Source organism: Mustela nigripes, chromosome 16, assembly GCF_022355385.1.
Source record: "Mustela nigripes isolate SB6536 chromosome 16, MUSNIG.SB6536, whole genome shotgun sequence".
NCBI classification, from domain to species: Eukaryota; Metazoa; Chordata; class Mammalia; order Carnivora; family Mustelidae; genus Mustela; species Mustela nigripes.
Genome location: NC_081572.1, coordinates 36,539,064 through 36,551,627, shown reverse-complemented (window position 1 = coordinate 36,551,627; position 12,564 = coordinate 36,539,064). Strand labels below are relative to the sequence as shown.

Sequence of the window (12,564 nt, the reverse complement as noted above, 5' to 3'; positions counted from 1 at the left end):
GTGTTAGGAAGAGGACCCTTACTTCCATGAGAGGCAAGAGCTCCCATCCAGCTGCTGTTGCAACCACACACTCCCAGAAATAGAAGCTTGACTTGAGGACAAAGGTCAGCGAGTTATGACTATTTCAAGGTCTGCAGCAGTTTGCTGCTGCCTTCGAAGTGGCCGGGAAACCTGGCTCGGGAGTTTCCCTAAAGGGAGCGTGCTTCAGGACCAACGCTGGGGCACCGAGCGGGCACTGGGTCCTCAGCTCGCAGCGGGCTGAGCAGGGTCTCGGCTCCCCTGGACTAGCCAAAAGAGTGGCGTCCCTGCTGAATACACACCGCTGAGCTCTCTTTCCTTTCTCTGCAGTGCCCCCTCCAAGCCTGGTGATGCCCACCCATCACTTAAACTTTGTGCACAGCAACAAGGACCCTGTTTTCTACACCGTCCCCCTCCGGGCAGCTGTCACAGAAAAGGCCAGTGGCCTGACAAGCACCTTTGAGAGAGGTCCCTGCCTACCTGCCATCCTGCTGGCACCTCGGACAAGGACAGCCCGCTGGGAGGCGCAGCCCAGAGTGCAACTTCCCTCCCCTTCTATGCAGTATTGTCGCCATGCCTCTCCCAAGACGGCAGGTACTCCCATCCGGCCCACGGCTGGGAGGCGAGAAACCACGGAGGAGGAAGAGAGAACGCTGTCGTGACGTCGCGCTCTTTCATCGAACAAACCGATGCGAAAAAAAAAACTTAAATCTGTTACTGAAATGAGGAGGACACGTGCTATTGAACTGAGCCAAACACACTGTAAATATCAGCAGCCTCCCGCACCGCCCCCAACCCCATCCCAGCTGATCTTGAGATTTCTTTTGAAGAAGTAAATTTCTCCAATGGGTGTAAACTATAACCTACTGTAATTAAGTGCAATTTCCCCTCCGCTCCCTCCGCCCGCCCCCAGCCCTGTATATAATACTGAAGTGTCTATTAGTTCTCTTTGTAAAGGTCGGAGTTGAATTTTCCAAGTGATTGGCCCCCTCTCCCCCCACCCCCCCTTGGAGGAATAGCCCCAGTCGGAAGTGAAAGCTCCTGCCCCTTTCCCTCAGGCCTGGACAGACACCAGGATGTTTGTGTGGGACTGACCGCCAGCTGACTCCCAATCTCCTGTTGTGGAGACACAGCTCTGGATCCTGGAGGGGCTGAACATGGCCTCAGACTAATATCCTAGCTTCCGGTGGGGCCCGGGGGTTCTGCCAGCCCACCACCGAGATACTGCAAGGCAGGAAAACTGGCTGCTTGATAGCACAGGAAAGCGTCACCCTCTCCGAAAGCCTCCCATTAAAACCATTTATTTTATCACTGCCCAGAGTCTCCTATCTCTGTCTCTGATGCTTCCTCTGCCAAGGTTCCACCAAGAACCCCTGGCCTCGACTCCCCTTGGAATTTTCCATGTGTTCCACTGGGCTCGTGGCTGCGTGTCCCAGTGTCTCCGTGCCGGCTGTACCACTAAGGTTAGCATTGATTCCCCCAACCAGCCTCCACAAGCCCCTCCACGGGGCTCTGGCCAGACTGGGAGGCAACACTTTGGTCATAGGTGAAGGTGAAGTCCTAGGTGAAGGTCATGGTGAAGGAACAGAGCCAGCTCTTGGTGACTCTTGGTCATAGGAACTGATAAAAAGCAGGAAGAATGGAAACCCTGTGGGTAACTTTTACCGCCACCTCCTGACCATTCACCTTAGGCTTTCCTTCCTTCTGTAGAACCATTAGTCACTAGGAGAACGGGATCCTCTGAGTGTTGCCTCCTGCCTGGGTTTCCCCCTCTGGCAAGGACGCTAGTGAGCACAAACAGTCCAGAAAGTGAAAAGCCAACCCAGTGAAATCATAATCCAGTGTTGACTCCAAGAAGAAAGAGGATGTATCCATCCACTTCGCTGTGTCCTCTTGTACAGCGTAGACCCTACCCGCGTGTGGTTTCTTGCTTCTCGTCTGAGTATTTCCCAGGCAAGGTGTGGGCCAGGGAATTCTGCTGAGCAGGCCCTAAGCAACAGGTTTTTAAAAATCCCAGAGCAGGGGAAGATGCTTTTCACAGAGAGCTGTGCAGATTTAAGGAGAACCTACTCTGCTGGGTGCCCAGGACAGGGATGGCTAGATAGGGAAATGCCAACCTCCTCTGGTTCCTGGCTCCTCTAGACAATGTAATTGGAGCCAGAGGGGTCAAGAGAAAACTCAAGGCTGGGTAGAGAGGAGTGGGGGCCAAGGCCAAGCATCACAGGCCAAGAGAGACCAAGATCCCCTGTCACTAGCTGGGATGTCCTATTAGATGGCTCCTGGGAGTTTGAAGAACAGATTACAGGCCTCGAGCCCCAGCCTCAGCTGGAACCCTATATCAGGACTCATGTTGTTTCTGGGACAGCAAGTATCTGCATTTGACAGATTTAGATCTTGCATTGTTGCAATCACCCTGAGGACCCCCCCCCCCCTCCAGAAAGGCCTTATTCATCTAAGAGAATGGAGGCAGAGCTGGCGGCTGAGAGGAGCAAGGATGGATGGTTGGGGCAAGTCTCTGGGGATTTTTCTAACCAAACCCTATAGAAACCAAGACACACAGGAAACAATGCTGGCAAGGTTAGCACCTCCCTTCTGAATAAAGCAGGGACCTCCTCCACTGGCTCTAAGCGTGTCACGGGGGTCACCACATAGTCTTGATGTGGAATTCTCCAAGCCGCACATTCACTTGCAACTGAAAACCCCCATTCTTCCTCCATTCCATCCATCCCATTCCACTGACATTTCCACATTCTCTCCATATACCTGGAGCCTAGACTAACAGACCGATGGACCTCTTTTTTCCATGACCTGCTGTCATTTTCTAGGGTGAGCCCTGGGGAAGTAGATACCATTTTAACACCCATGGACAAGGGACAAAATCGGTAATGAAGACCTGCCTTAACCTATTCCATGCGGAACAGAGGAGTATCCCCCACCCGAAGCAGAGATAACTGGGGTGTTAGCTGCTAGATTCAGGTGGATAAGAACACAATGCAGACACCCAGGGAATCCCAGCTCTTGGCCCCCAGCTGGTGGGGGGGCAAGTCTTTGATATTCCTTTTGGAGCCAGAATGCCTTGATTAGAATCTCTAACGCCAGCTCTTAGCCTCATCCTCATTGTCCTCCTGCATAAAATTGAGTGATGATAATAGTTCCTCCTGTATAAGGTTGTTTGAGGAGTAAATGAGTGGATACCTGCCCAGCCCTTGGAGGCGTCTGTGCCTGCTACATTGCCTTAGTATCCTGTCACCCCGCGGTGCCTTCTCCTGCAGGCTTCTGGGCTTTGTTGCTATTTCCAGATATTTCTTATCACAAATTTGATGCTTGGTCAAGAAAACCACCAAATTCCTGGGAAACTGATGTTGTTCCTTTCTGTGGTACATGGCAAATCCAGCAGGGAACCAAGGATGAGTCCGGGTGGGAGGTCTGAGGAGAGGGCGAAGGCTTGACTGGGGGGAGTCTTTGTCTCCTGAGGGAAAGAAGAAGGTAAAATGTGGTGACTTTGCAGGAAGTGTGAGAGCCAGGAGGCCCAGACCAAAGGTGGGTGGGGGCCTTGGAGGAGGACTGCCCAGAGCAACGAATGGCGTGGGTCAGGAAAAAACAGGAGCAGACACCTTCCCAAGGAAACTCAGGGCTGATGTGGCCCCTTTGAATTAGGAATTCATTCAAACACATTACACCATCGAAATCTCCCAAACATAAGATGGCCAATGCAGTGCCATAGGACATGACCATGTTTTAAAACTTTAGGGGCGCCTGGGTGGCTCAGTTGGTTGGACGACTGCCTTCTGCTCAGGTCATGATCCTGGAGTTCCGGGATCGAGTCCCACATCGGGCTCCCAGCTCCCTGGGGAGTCTGCTTCTCCCTCTGACATTCTCCTCGCTCATGCTCTCTCTCACTGTCTCTCTCAAATAAATAAATAAAATCTTTTAAAAATAAATAAATAAATAAATAAATAAAACTTCAAACACACCCCAATTGCCTCAAACAATTGGGTGTTGAATATTCATTCACTATTCATATTGGCTGAATATTCATGAGAAGCTGTAATCTGCTGAAGCAAATTGTATAAAGCCTGCCCCTCCCACTTCAGCTCACCCTCCTTCCTCTCCCCCTCTCCACTGCCTCCCCTCCCCCTCCCTCCTCTACCTCTCCCTCCTTCTCCCTCTCTTGCCCCCTCTCCCTATCCCCAGTTATGGTGCAGAGGTCATTCCGACTAGGCAAATATTAGATTGTCAGCCAAGATTTATAACATGACCGTATTTTTTAAATGAATCTTTGGGGTATGCAGGACTTCACACACACCTGAATGACCATTTTTTCTTGGGTGCGTGTACAGTGCTGTGCTCATAGAGAGGAAACACATTCTAAGGGAAAGCAGTGCAGAACAAAAGGTGGGGGGTGTTTACCATCAGGAATCATCAAAGTGGTTTTCCCACAGTCTGCATGTGTATGTTTATGCCAACAGATCCCACAACACAAACGAGATATTTCTTTACAGTCTTCACCTATTTAATGTTCTTAATACTGTTGCATTCCCAAAAGGCAGGTTTCTCTTCTATGCCCTATTATGCAGACAACCTTAATAAGCCAATTATATTCAATTAGTCTCAATTAGAAAAGGTATAAAAAGAGAAAGCTAATTTTTTTTAAGACAAATTCCAGTATAAGGAAAACCTGCCTGATTTCCTGAGCTACCATAAGACCTTTCGCGTATCCCTTTGCTTTTGGAAACATCCTCTAGTCCACAATAACGTCTCTCGTTTATTTATCCAAGAAATATTTACTGATACCCTTGTGTGCCGAGCACCATTGTTCTGAACCCTGAAGATACATCAATGAATCAAATACATAAAAATCCTTCCCCCCTTGGGGCTGGCTGGCTCAGTCGGTGGAGCGTGTGACTCTTGATCTCGGCGTCATGAGTTCAAGCCTTGCTTGGGGCGTAGAGATTACTTAAAAAAAGTCTTTCTCCTCCTGCAGTTCATTGTGGTGGGGGAGACAAGCAGTAACTGTGAATGGTGCGTGATGACAAAACCAGGAAAGATCCAACAGGGAGGCTAGAGGAGCTGGAGCTGAGTGACAGAACTATGGGTCAGGGAAGAGAGCAGGTGTGAGGCATGACAACAAGTGACAGAGGGCCTTGTCGCCACCTGAAGGGACTGCTATAAGTTGCCGTGAGGACCTGGCTTTTACCCTGAGGGAGCTGAAAGCTGTCTGTTATGAACGGAGCAGAGACAAGATGGAATGTCTGTTTTCAGAGGATCCCTCTGGCCGCTGAGTTGTAGGGAGAGGCCAAGAGTGACAGCAGAATACCAGAAGCTGCTGCTGTCGTCCGCCTGAGAGCCCGGGTGGTGGTGGAGGTGAGCCGGGGTGGTGGTGGAGATGAACAGAGGTGGTCTGATTGTGGATGTCCTCTTGAAGGGAGAGGATTTGGAGGCACTAAGATTTCCTGGTGGTTTACACGCAGAGTGTGAGAAAGGGAGGCGCGGAAGGCGGTTGCTAGGTTTGGGGGCTGAACAAAGGAGGAAATAGCAACTGATGTTGTAGAAAATGAGACAGGGTTGCCAGTCCATAGACTCTACCTCAGATATTTTTTATTTTTTTTAAAGATTTTATTTATTTATTTGACAGACAGAGATCACAAGTAGGCAGAGAGGCAGGCAGAGAGAGGGAAGAAGGCTCCTCGCTAAGCAGAGAGCCTGATTCAGGGCTCCATCCCAGACCCTGGGATCATGAACCGAGCCGAAGGCAGAGGCTTTAACCCACTGAGCCACCCAGGCGCCCCATACCTCAGATATTCTTTAAAGTGGCACTTTAGGAAGCAACTTGGTAGCAGGTCATGGGGTTGTGCCTGCTATCATCTGACCCTGATGCGATGTTGGAGCTCTCCAGGGGCAAGAAAATGACATTCAGGCATTCATCCTACAGATGTTTATTGAGTACTTACTATGTGCTACATGCTCTTCTAGGCATGGGGGAGGAAAACCATGGAGAAAAGGGTCACTTTCAGGGCATCTTGGTGGCTCAGTCAGTTGGGTGTCCAACTCTTGAGACATTACCTAGGACCTCCATCTTTTATCTATTTCCTCCCTTATCCCCATTTATAGAAGTAATAACTGTGAGGAATGTCTGGGTGGCTCAGTTGGTTGGGTGTCTGACTCTTAGTTTTGGCTCAGGTCGTGATCTCAGGGTCCTGGGATCGAGCCCTATGTTGGGCTCCTCACCCAGCAAGGAGTCTGCTGGAGATTCTCTCTCTCTCCCTCTCTCTCAAATAAATACATAAAATCTTTAAAAATAATTAAAAAATGACTTGATCCTTCCTCTGAAGTTTGAGGAGTTTGGGATTGTGGTAGTGGTAGGTGAACACTGGGTCATTTTCCAGACATTTGACTAGTAAACTCCATGACATACATGCACACATTCATTCATTCCAACATTTACTGAGCACCTAATAGGTGTCAAGTGCTGAAGGATGGGGTCCAATTGGTGAACAAAACACCAAGTCTCGGGCACCTGGGTGTCTCAATGGGTTAAAGCCTCTGCCTTTGGCTCAGGTCATGATCCCAGGGTCCTGGGATTGAGCCACATCAGGCTTTCTGCTCAGTGGGGAGCCTGCTTCCTCCTCTCTCTCTGCCTGCCTCTCTGTCTACTTGTGATCTCTATCAAATAAATAAATAAAATCTAAAAAAAAAAAAAAAAAGCAAAAAGCACCAACTCTCTGTTCTCATAGAACTTAGATCCTAGTCGGGGAAAGACAGTCAGGGACAGTGGGGTTGGGGCCCAGACTGGAGGTTAATAATGAACAATTATTTCATTTTCTCTATACCAGACAAAGGGCTTGAGGCACCCTGCATCTCCTTTCATCCTTATGACAACCTTATTTGCAGATATGGAAACAGAGAGCCTAAGTGGACGTCCCAAGAACACACATCTAGTAAGTGGCAGAGCCAGGATTTGAACTTAGATTTTTACTGTCCTCCAGCCTGAGCTCTCCACCACAACTTTATATGGCAGTAGCAAATGTTTATTAGACGAACAAAGAAGTGGGTGAATGGTTAACCCTAACTACAGTGGTAGCCTGTTGCTTTGCTTCCGTGATACAAACGTGAGCATAAGTTTTTCATTTACTTATTAAGTCAAGCTTCTCCCAAGTATGGCTCCTGCTGAAAACAGATTTCCTGAAGATTGAGAAACAAGCACCTTTCTCCTGACCATTCATGTTTCCTGGGCAAGGCAATCTGTTTTAGGGATAAGACTTTTTTTCTTTCAGTTTTATTGAAAAATAATTGACATATAAAACTATATAAGCTTAAGGCATGTAGCAATGTAATTTGATTTATACATATTGAGAAGTAATTACGAATTAAAAAAATATTTATTTATTCGCAAGACAGAAAAAGAGAGGGCAACCAAGAGCGGGGGTAAGGGGAGGGGCAGAGGGAAAGGGAGAAGCAGACTCCCTGCTGTTCAAGGAGCCTGGCGGGACTCGATCCCAGGACCCAGGGCATGCTGGGATCATGACCTGAGCCAAAGGCAGACGCTTAACTGACTGAGCCACCCATTCAATTAAAATCATGAAATTTAATTGAAAAAGTTGTACAAAAGAAGCTATCACCTTAAGTTCTCTTCTGGGTTTGTGGCAAAGTCTCTGTATTTGGCTATAGGATGATGCCCAAATATATCAGATCTTAATTCCTGGAAGCTATAAATGTTACCTTAAAAGGAAAAAAAAAGTCTGTGCTGATGTAATTTAGGGAGACTTAGATAATCCAGTGGGCCCTAAATGTGGTCACATGAATCCTCATGAGAAGGGGAAGGGGGAGATCGGATGCTGTAGAGAAGGAAACAGGACCTCGGGGGCGAGGGCTGGGGACGCTTCCACCAGAAGCTGGAAGAGGCAGGCAAAAGAGCCTTCCCTACAAGCTCCAGAGGGTGTACAACCTGCTGACATCTTGGTTTTGGCCCAGTGATACTGCTTTTGGACTTCTGGCCTCCAGAACCGTGAGAGAACATATTTCTGGAATTTCAGACAGACACAGGAGACAAATACAGTATCTCACAGGGATCCCTTGACCAATGAATCCTCCTCCTTCCCCACCCCCTTTCTTAGATACTTGTTTTGTCCTAGTACCCATCCACACCGGGCATAGTGTATGTCTGTGTATCATCATTGGCTCCTCCCTGAGGACCCTGAGATCACGACCTGAGCCAAAACTAAGAGTCAGACACCCAACCAACTGAGCCACCCAGACATTCCTCACAGTTATTACTTCTATAAATGGGGATAAGGGAGGAAATAGATAAAAATGGAGGTCCTAGGTAATGTCTCATGGCTAATGTAGTAGTTAACTAGGGCTAGTTAGGCCAGCTTGGAACCCCTTCTGACTCCTGACTGTGGCACTCAAGAAGGAAAACCAACAACAAACCCATTTCCATGGGCCCAATCTCTATACCCCATCTGCAAATATTCCTGTCGGCCACGGGAAGATGACCAGACTTCAACCTTCTCAAGCATGGAACTCCTAGGCTATGCCTTTCTTCACAAGCCCAGCCTAGGTCTTCATTCCTCTAACTATATTCTTTGCACGTTTTCATTACCCAAAGCATCTAAGTATGGTGGAGAGACATGTCATAGATTCCCATTCACTCATTCATTCAACAAACCTCTTGCACACTGACTTTGAGCCAGTTTAGTGTGGTGGGTACCAGGGGTTCCAATGTGCCCTGAGGGTGTTCTCAACATGGCAGGGGAGACAGACAAATTAGTGTGATTAAACTGCAGTGTGTAGGTGTGAGAAGGCAGAGTGGTAGGACAATGGAAGCAATTCTATTTAGATAGAAATCAGAGAAGGTTCTTTGAAAGACACTTGAACTACGTCATAAAGAATGAGTGCCAGTTCACCAGATGGAGGGGGCGTGGGGGAGACTTTCCACATCGAGGGACGACAACATGCAAAATGAGTGTCCAAATCAATGAGTTCCCAGTGTTGTCTGAGCCCAGACCTTCTGTCTTCTGCATGCCTGGGACACCTGCCTGAACTTCTCTTGCCCTGGTTCTGTAAATGATGATCTGACACTGTGAAATATGTTCTCCAGGCTGCAAGGTCCTCGGGTCAAGGTAATGGGTCACTAGCCAGCCAGTGCCTCCAAGGAGTGGACCAGAGTCTGAAAATCAAATATGCAGACCCCACATCTCAGATGAGCAGAGGGAAGGCATGGGGTAAGACATGTGATGTTTACGTTCAGAAACTGCAAAGCCACTAGCTTGCAAATTGTCATTACGTCTGCAGGTGGAGGGTAATTTTCTCGTTACTCAAGGACTCTTGATCAGGCTCAGATTGGTCTCTGGGGAATTGCTTTATGACCCAGAGCCGGGCAGCGGTAGATAGGAGATGTGGTTTGCTGGGCAGAAGTTTACAAGGCAGGAAATTGCTTCACTGGGCACAACCATTCATAAGAAACACCTCTGGGAAAAGGAGACTGGGCTCCTGGCAGGTCTGGCCCTGGCCATGTGTTTACATCAGCAACAGCCCATGTTCCTGGTTACACAATGTGGCAGCGTCACTTCGAGTTGGGGGATCTTTGCCCCATGGAGGAATAAACACATTCCTCACTCACGGTGTAATTAGCAGACCTCACAGACTTTGTAGGGACTCTCCTAGAGGCCCTAATGTCATTGGTAGGTGACCCTAAACATGATTAGCTAGACACCCAAACTTGAGTCCAAATTTGGTTGAATTCCCCTGTAAGTGGTAGCACAGGTTCAGATGAAGATACTGCAGAACTGAAGGGTAGAAAAGTGTGACACTCTTTTGTCAGGCAGTCGCCAAAGCCACACTGGGTGTCTTAGGAACAATCCAGGTGCTGGCAGAGGGGTCATTGGTCAGTCTTTGGGGAGGAGGGAGACAGGGCTATGGCTTGTTTGCATACATTCCAAAGCCCATGTGTCCATTGTCCCACGAGCTCGGAGCTGAGGTTTGGAGCCCAGAGCTTTTCTGCACAGGAGCCATCAGATCTGCACCTGTCATGGGGAGGGAAGATAAGGAGCAGTGACCAGTGTCTCCAGAACCGTGGGGGTCTGTCTGGCAAGTTGCTGGAAGCCTCCAACCCAGCACTGCTCATCAGAATCAAGGGTCACACCCTCCTCGGCTCTACTCCTACCCACCCCCTTGGTGACCCCATCTCAGTCTGGTTAGGGGAGCACCAAGGAACTGCTTCCCTTCTCTGAGGCCTCAGTTTGTATATCTGTGAAATGGGGGACTTCTGGTGCTACTAAGTGTTGCAGCTTCAAAGTGAAGATCCAGTGAGACTCTGAATTTCCTTGCTCTCAAGTGTGTTTGCACACCCAGGTTTTGGTGCATTTTTCTGGCACAGCTGGGCAGGCAGGCAGACTTGGAGGAGAATCTTGTATTATGTTTTCTTACCTTCATAGGAGAAGGTGAGGATGGTAAATCCGCCGTTACCTCTGACGTAGTCCAGAACCCGCTATTCGTGTACTTATCCTTCCAGACAGAACATTCCGGGGCAGGAGCAGCTAGCAGGCTGCAGAAGACCCTGGGCCGGCCCTCTCTGAGGTTCTTTCGCTTCCTTGGAGATTATTTGTTTAATTCTGTCTGCCATTTGTAAGTTCCTCTTTTTTGTAGCTTTATGGTTTTATTAACATAAATATGACATGTACATAAGATAAGCTGTCTATTCATTTTCTTGGCTGCATAGCCTGGCATTGGGATTAGTGACTCTGATGGCCAGCTGGGCTTCTCTTTCCATAGTGGCTTTGTGGTTCTTGGAGGAGACGTTGTGAGCAATCTCTGCACAGTAAAATTTGTTCTGCATGATATTGTGGAGTAGGAACTTCAGGAGCCACTGGGCAGTATGTGCTTTGTTTTCCTGTTGCTCCCATTACCATCGTTGGGCATCAAGATCTGGTCCTTGAATCTTCTGTGCACCCTATTGTCAGTGCCTCTGGATTTCCACCAGTTGAACTTAATTTTGACATATTGGTCTGACTGGTGCCAGACAAACGGCTTGGTCCTCTTTCTAACAAGCTTGGGCTTCTCCAGAGGTCTGAGGGTAGCCATGTCACCCTAAAGAGGCCCGGACCATGTCCCTCTTGGTCACTGTTCTAGCTCCACTATTTCACGTGTGTAAATGCAGGTATGAATAAATCAATGGGCTGTATTTTTTTTAAATCTGAAAACTACTGATATCCGGAATCCATAACAACGTACAGCGGACTTCGGATCACCTAGCTTCTACCTTGTCAGATGAACAGCAGCCTTGATTCCTGGTTCCCTTTTACAGACGGAACAGATGTGTCAGGGAAAGCAAGGTGGGGTACAGAGCTAAAGCCCACCAAGGGCACAAGGGCAATTCTTAGCCCGTTAGGTAATTAGGTACTGAAGTATCCACTTTAGGAATTGTTTTCAAGCCCCTCAGGATCCCACGCAGATGTTGCCTGCCCTGCCCATTCCTGGTGAAGAACACTGCAAAAAGGTTTAGAGCCACTGTCCCTAGATATTTGGGGAAGAGTGTTACAGGGCACCTGACCTCCAGATCCTGCAAGAAGAACCAGGATAAGTCCAGAAGGGAAGGGATGATCCTATGGGTCAGTCCAGAAGAGTATGTGGCCAGGGCAGCATAGGACAAACTCAGAGGAGTGTTTTGGTATCAAGGGCATGGCCATGCAAGTATGTCAGGGACCCACTTCAGGATGGTACCCCTGAATCTGGTGTGTGTGTTTATGGGTCTGAAAAAAAAGGCATGCTTCACAAACTGGGACACAGGGAAGTGAGCCATAGGGAGTACAAAAGGCCTTAGGAAAAACAGCTCATCTTCTCCAAGCATCAATTTTATTCAGAAATAAGTAATTGTAACTGCATTTTTTATATAAAAGCAAATGCATGATCATGGTGCAAAATTTGCACACAATTTTGAGATAAAATATGGGGCTTCAAAGAAATCTCCTGTTTGCAGTTATCTGAAACCCCACACTGCTTGTGAAGCGCAAATTTGCTCTTTTCTGCCATTAACAGGGCTTCAGTAGAAACAGTTTCAGAAGCACCCCCCCCAAAAGAGCTGTGCAGAAAATGTCACCCATTGATGATACCCCCACCATCCATGCATGATACTAGACCCCCCTCCAAGCAGAGAGGGTGACCATGATGAGACAATGGCATTGCTACAGCAACAGCCTCTCCCATCATCTGGGCTGACCCTCGGATTCCGAGAGATCAGCTTGCTGTCCTTCTTCTCCCAGGTTCTCAGAGACATACATCGCCTGTTCTAGAAGAGGAGTTACACTCCCATTATCGTTGCCTCTCTTTCCCGAGGCCAGCACGGATGAGCGACCCCATTAAGGTGGGTTAGGATGAGCTGAACTCCAGACTGACACCTGCACCTCCTCCTTCCTTCCTCCTGAGGGCAGTGGCAGCTCTGGCTGCAGATCCATGGGGAGCCCAAACCAAACCGCAAGGCCCACCTAACATGTGGTGGGGGCAAGTTTTACTTCCTCTGTGCCCAGGCTACCAGATTAAGGAATTCAT

The 12,564-nt window shown here is 48.4% G+C and overlaps 1 protein-coding gene and 1 pseudogene across 5 annotated transcripts in view; one reads left to right on the top strand and one right to left on the bottom strand.

Moving 5' to 3' along the window:
* HNF1B (HNF1 homeobox B) overlaps positions 1 to 1,332 on the top strand; it is a 52,571-nt gene extending 51,239 nt beyond the window's left edge. For all 5 annotated transcript variants that reach the window (XM_059379156.1, XM_059379155.1, XM_059379159.1 and 2 more), the window contains exon 9: positions 349 to 1,332. In XM_059379156.1, the coding sequence (XP_059235139.1) occupies positions 349 to 369 (21 nt within the window). In that variant the 3' untranslated portion in view covers positions 370 to 1,332. The remainder of the gene's footprint in view (positions 1 to 348) is intronic.
* A 9,382-nt stretch (positions 1,333 to 10,714) lies between these two features.
* On the bottom strand, positions 10,715 to 11,100 carry LOC132003959 (large ribosomal subunit protein eL32-like; annotated as a pseudogene).
* Positions 11,101 to 12,564: the final 1,464 nt, after the last annotated feature.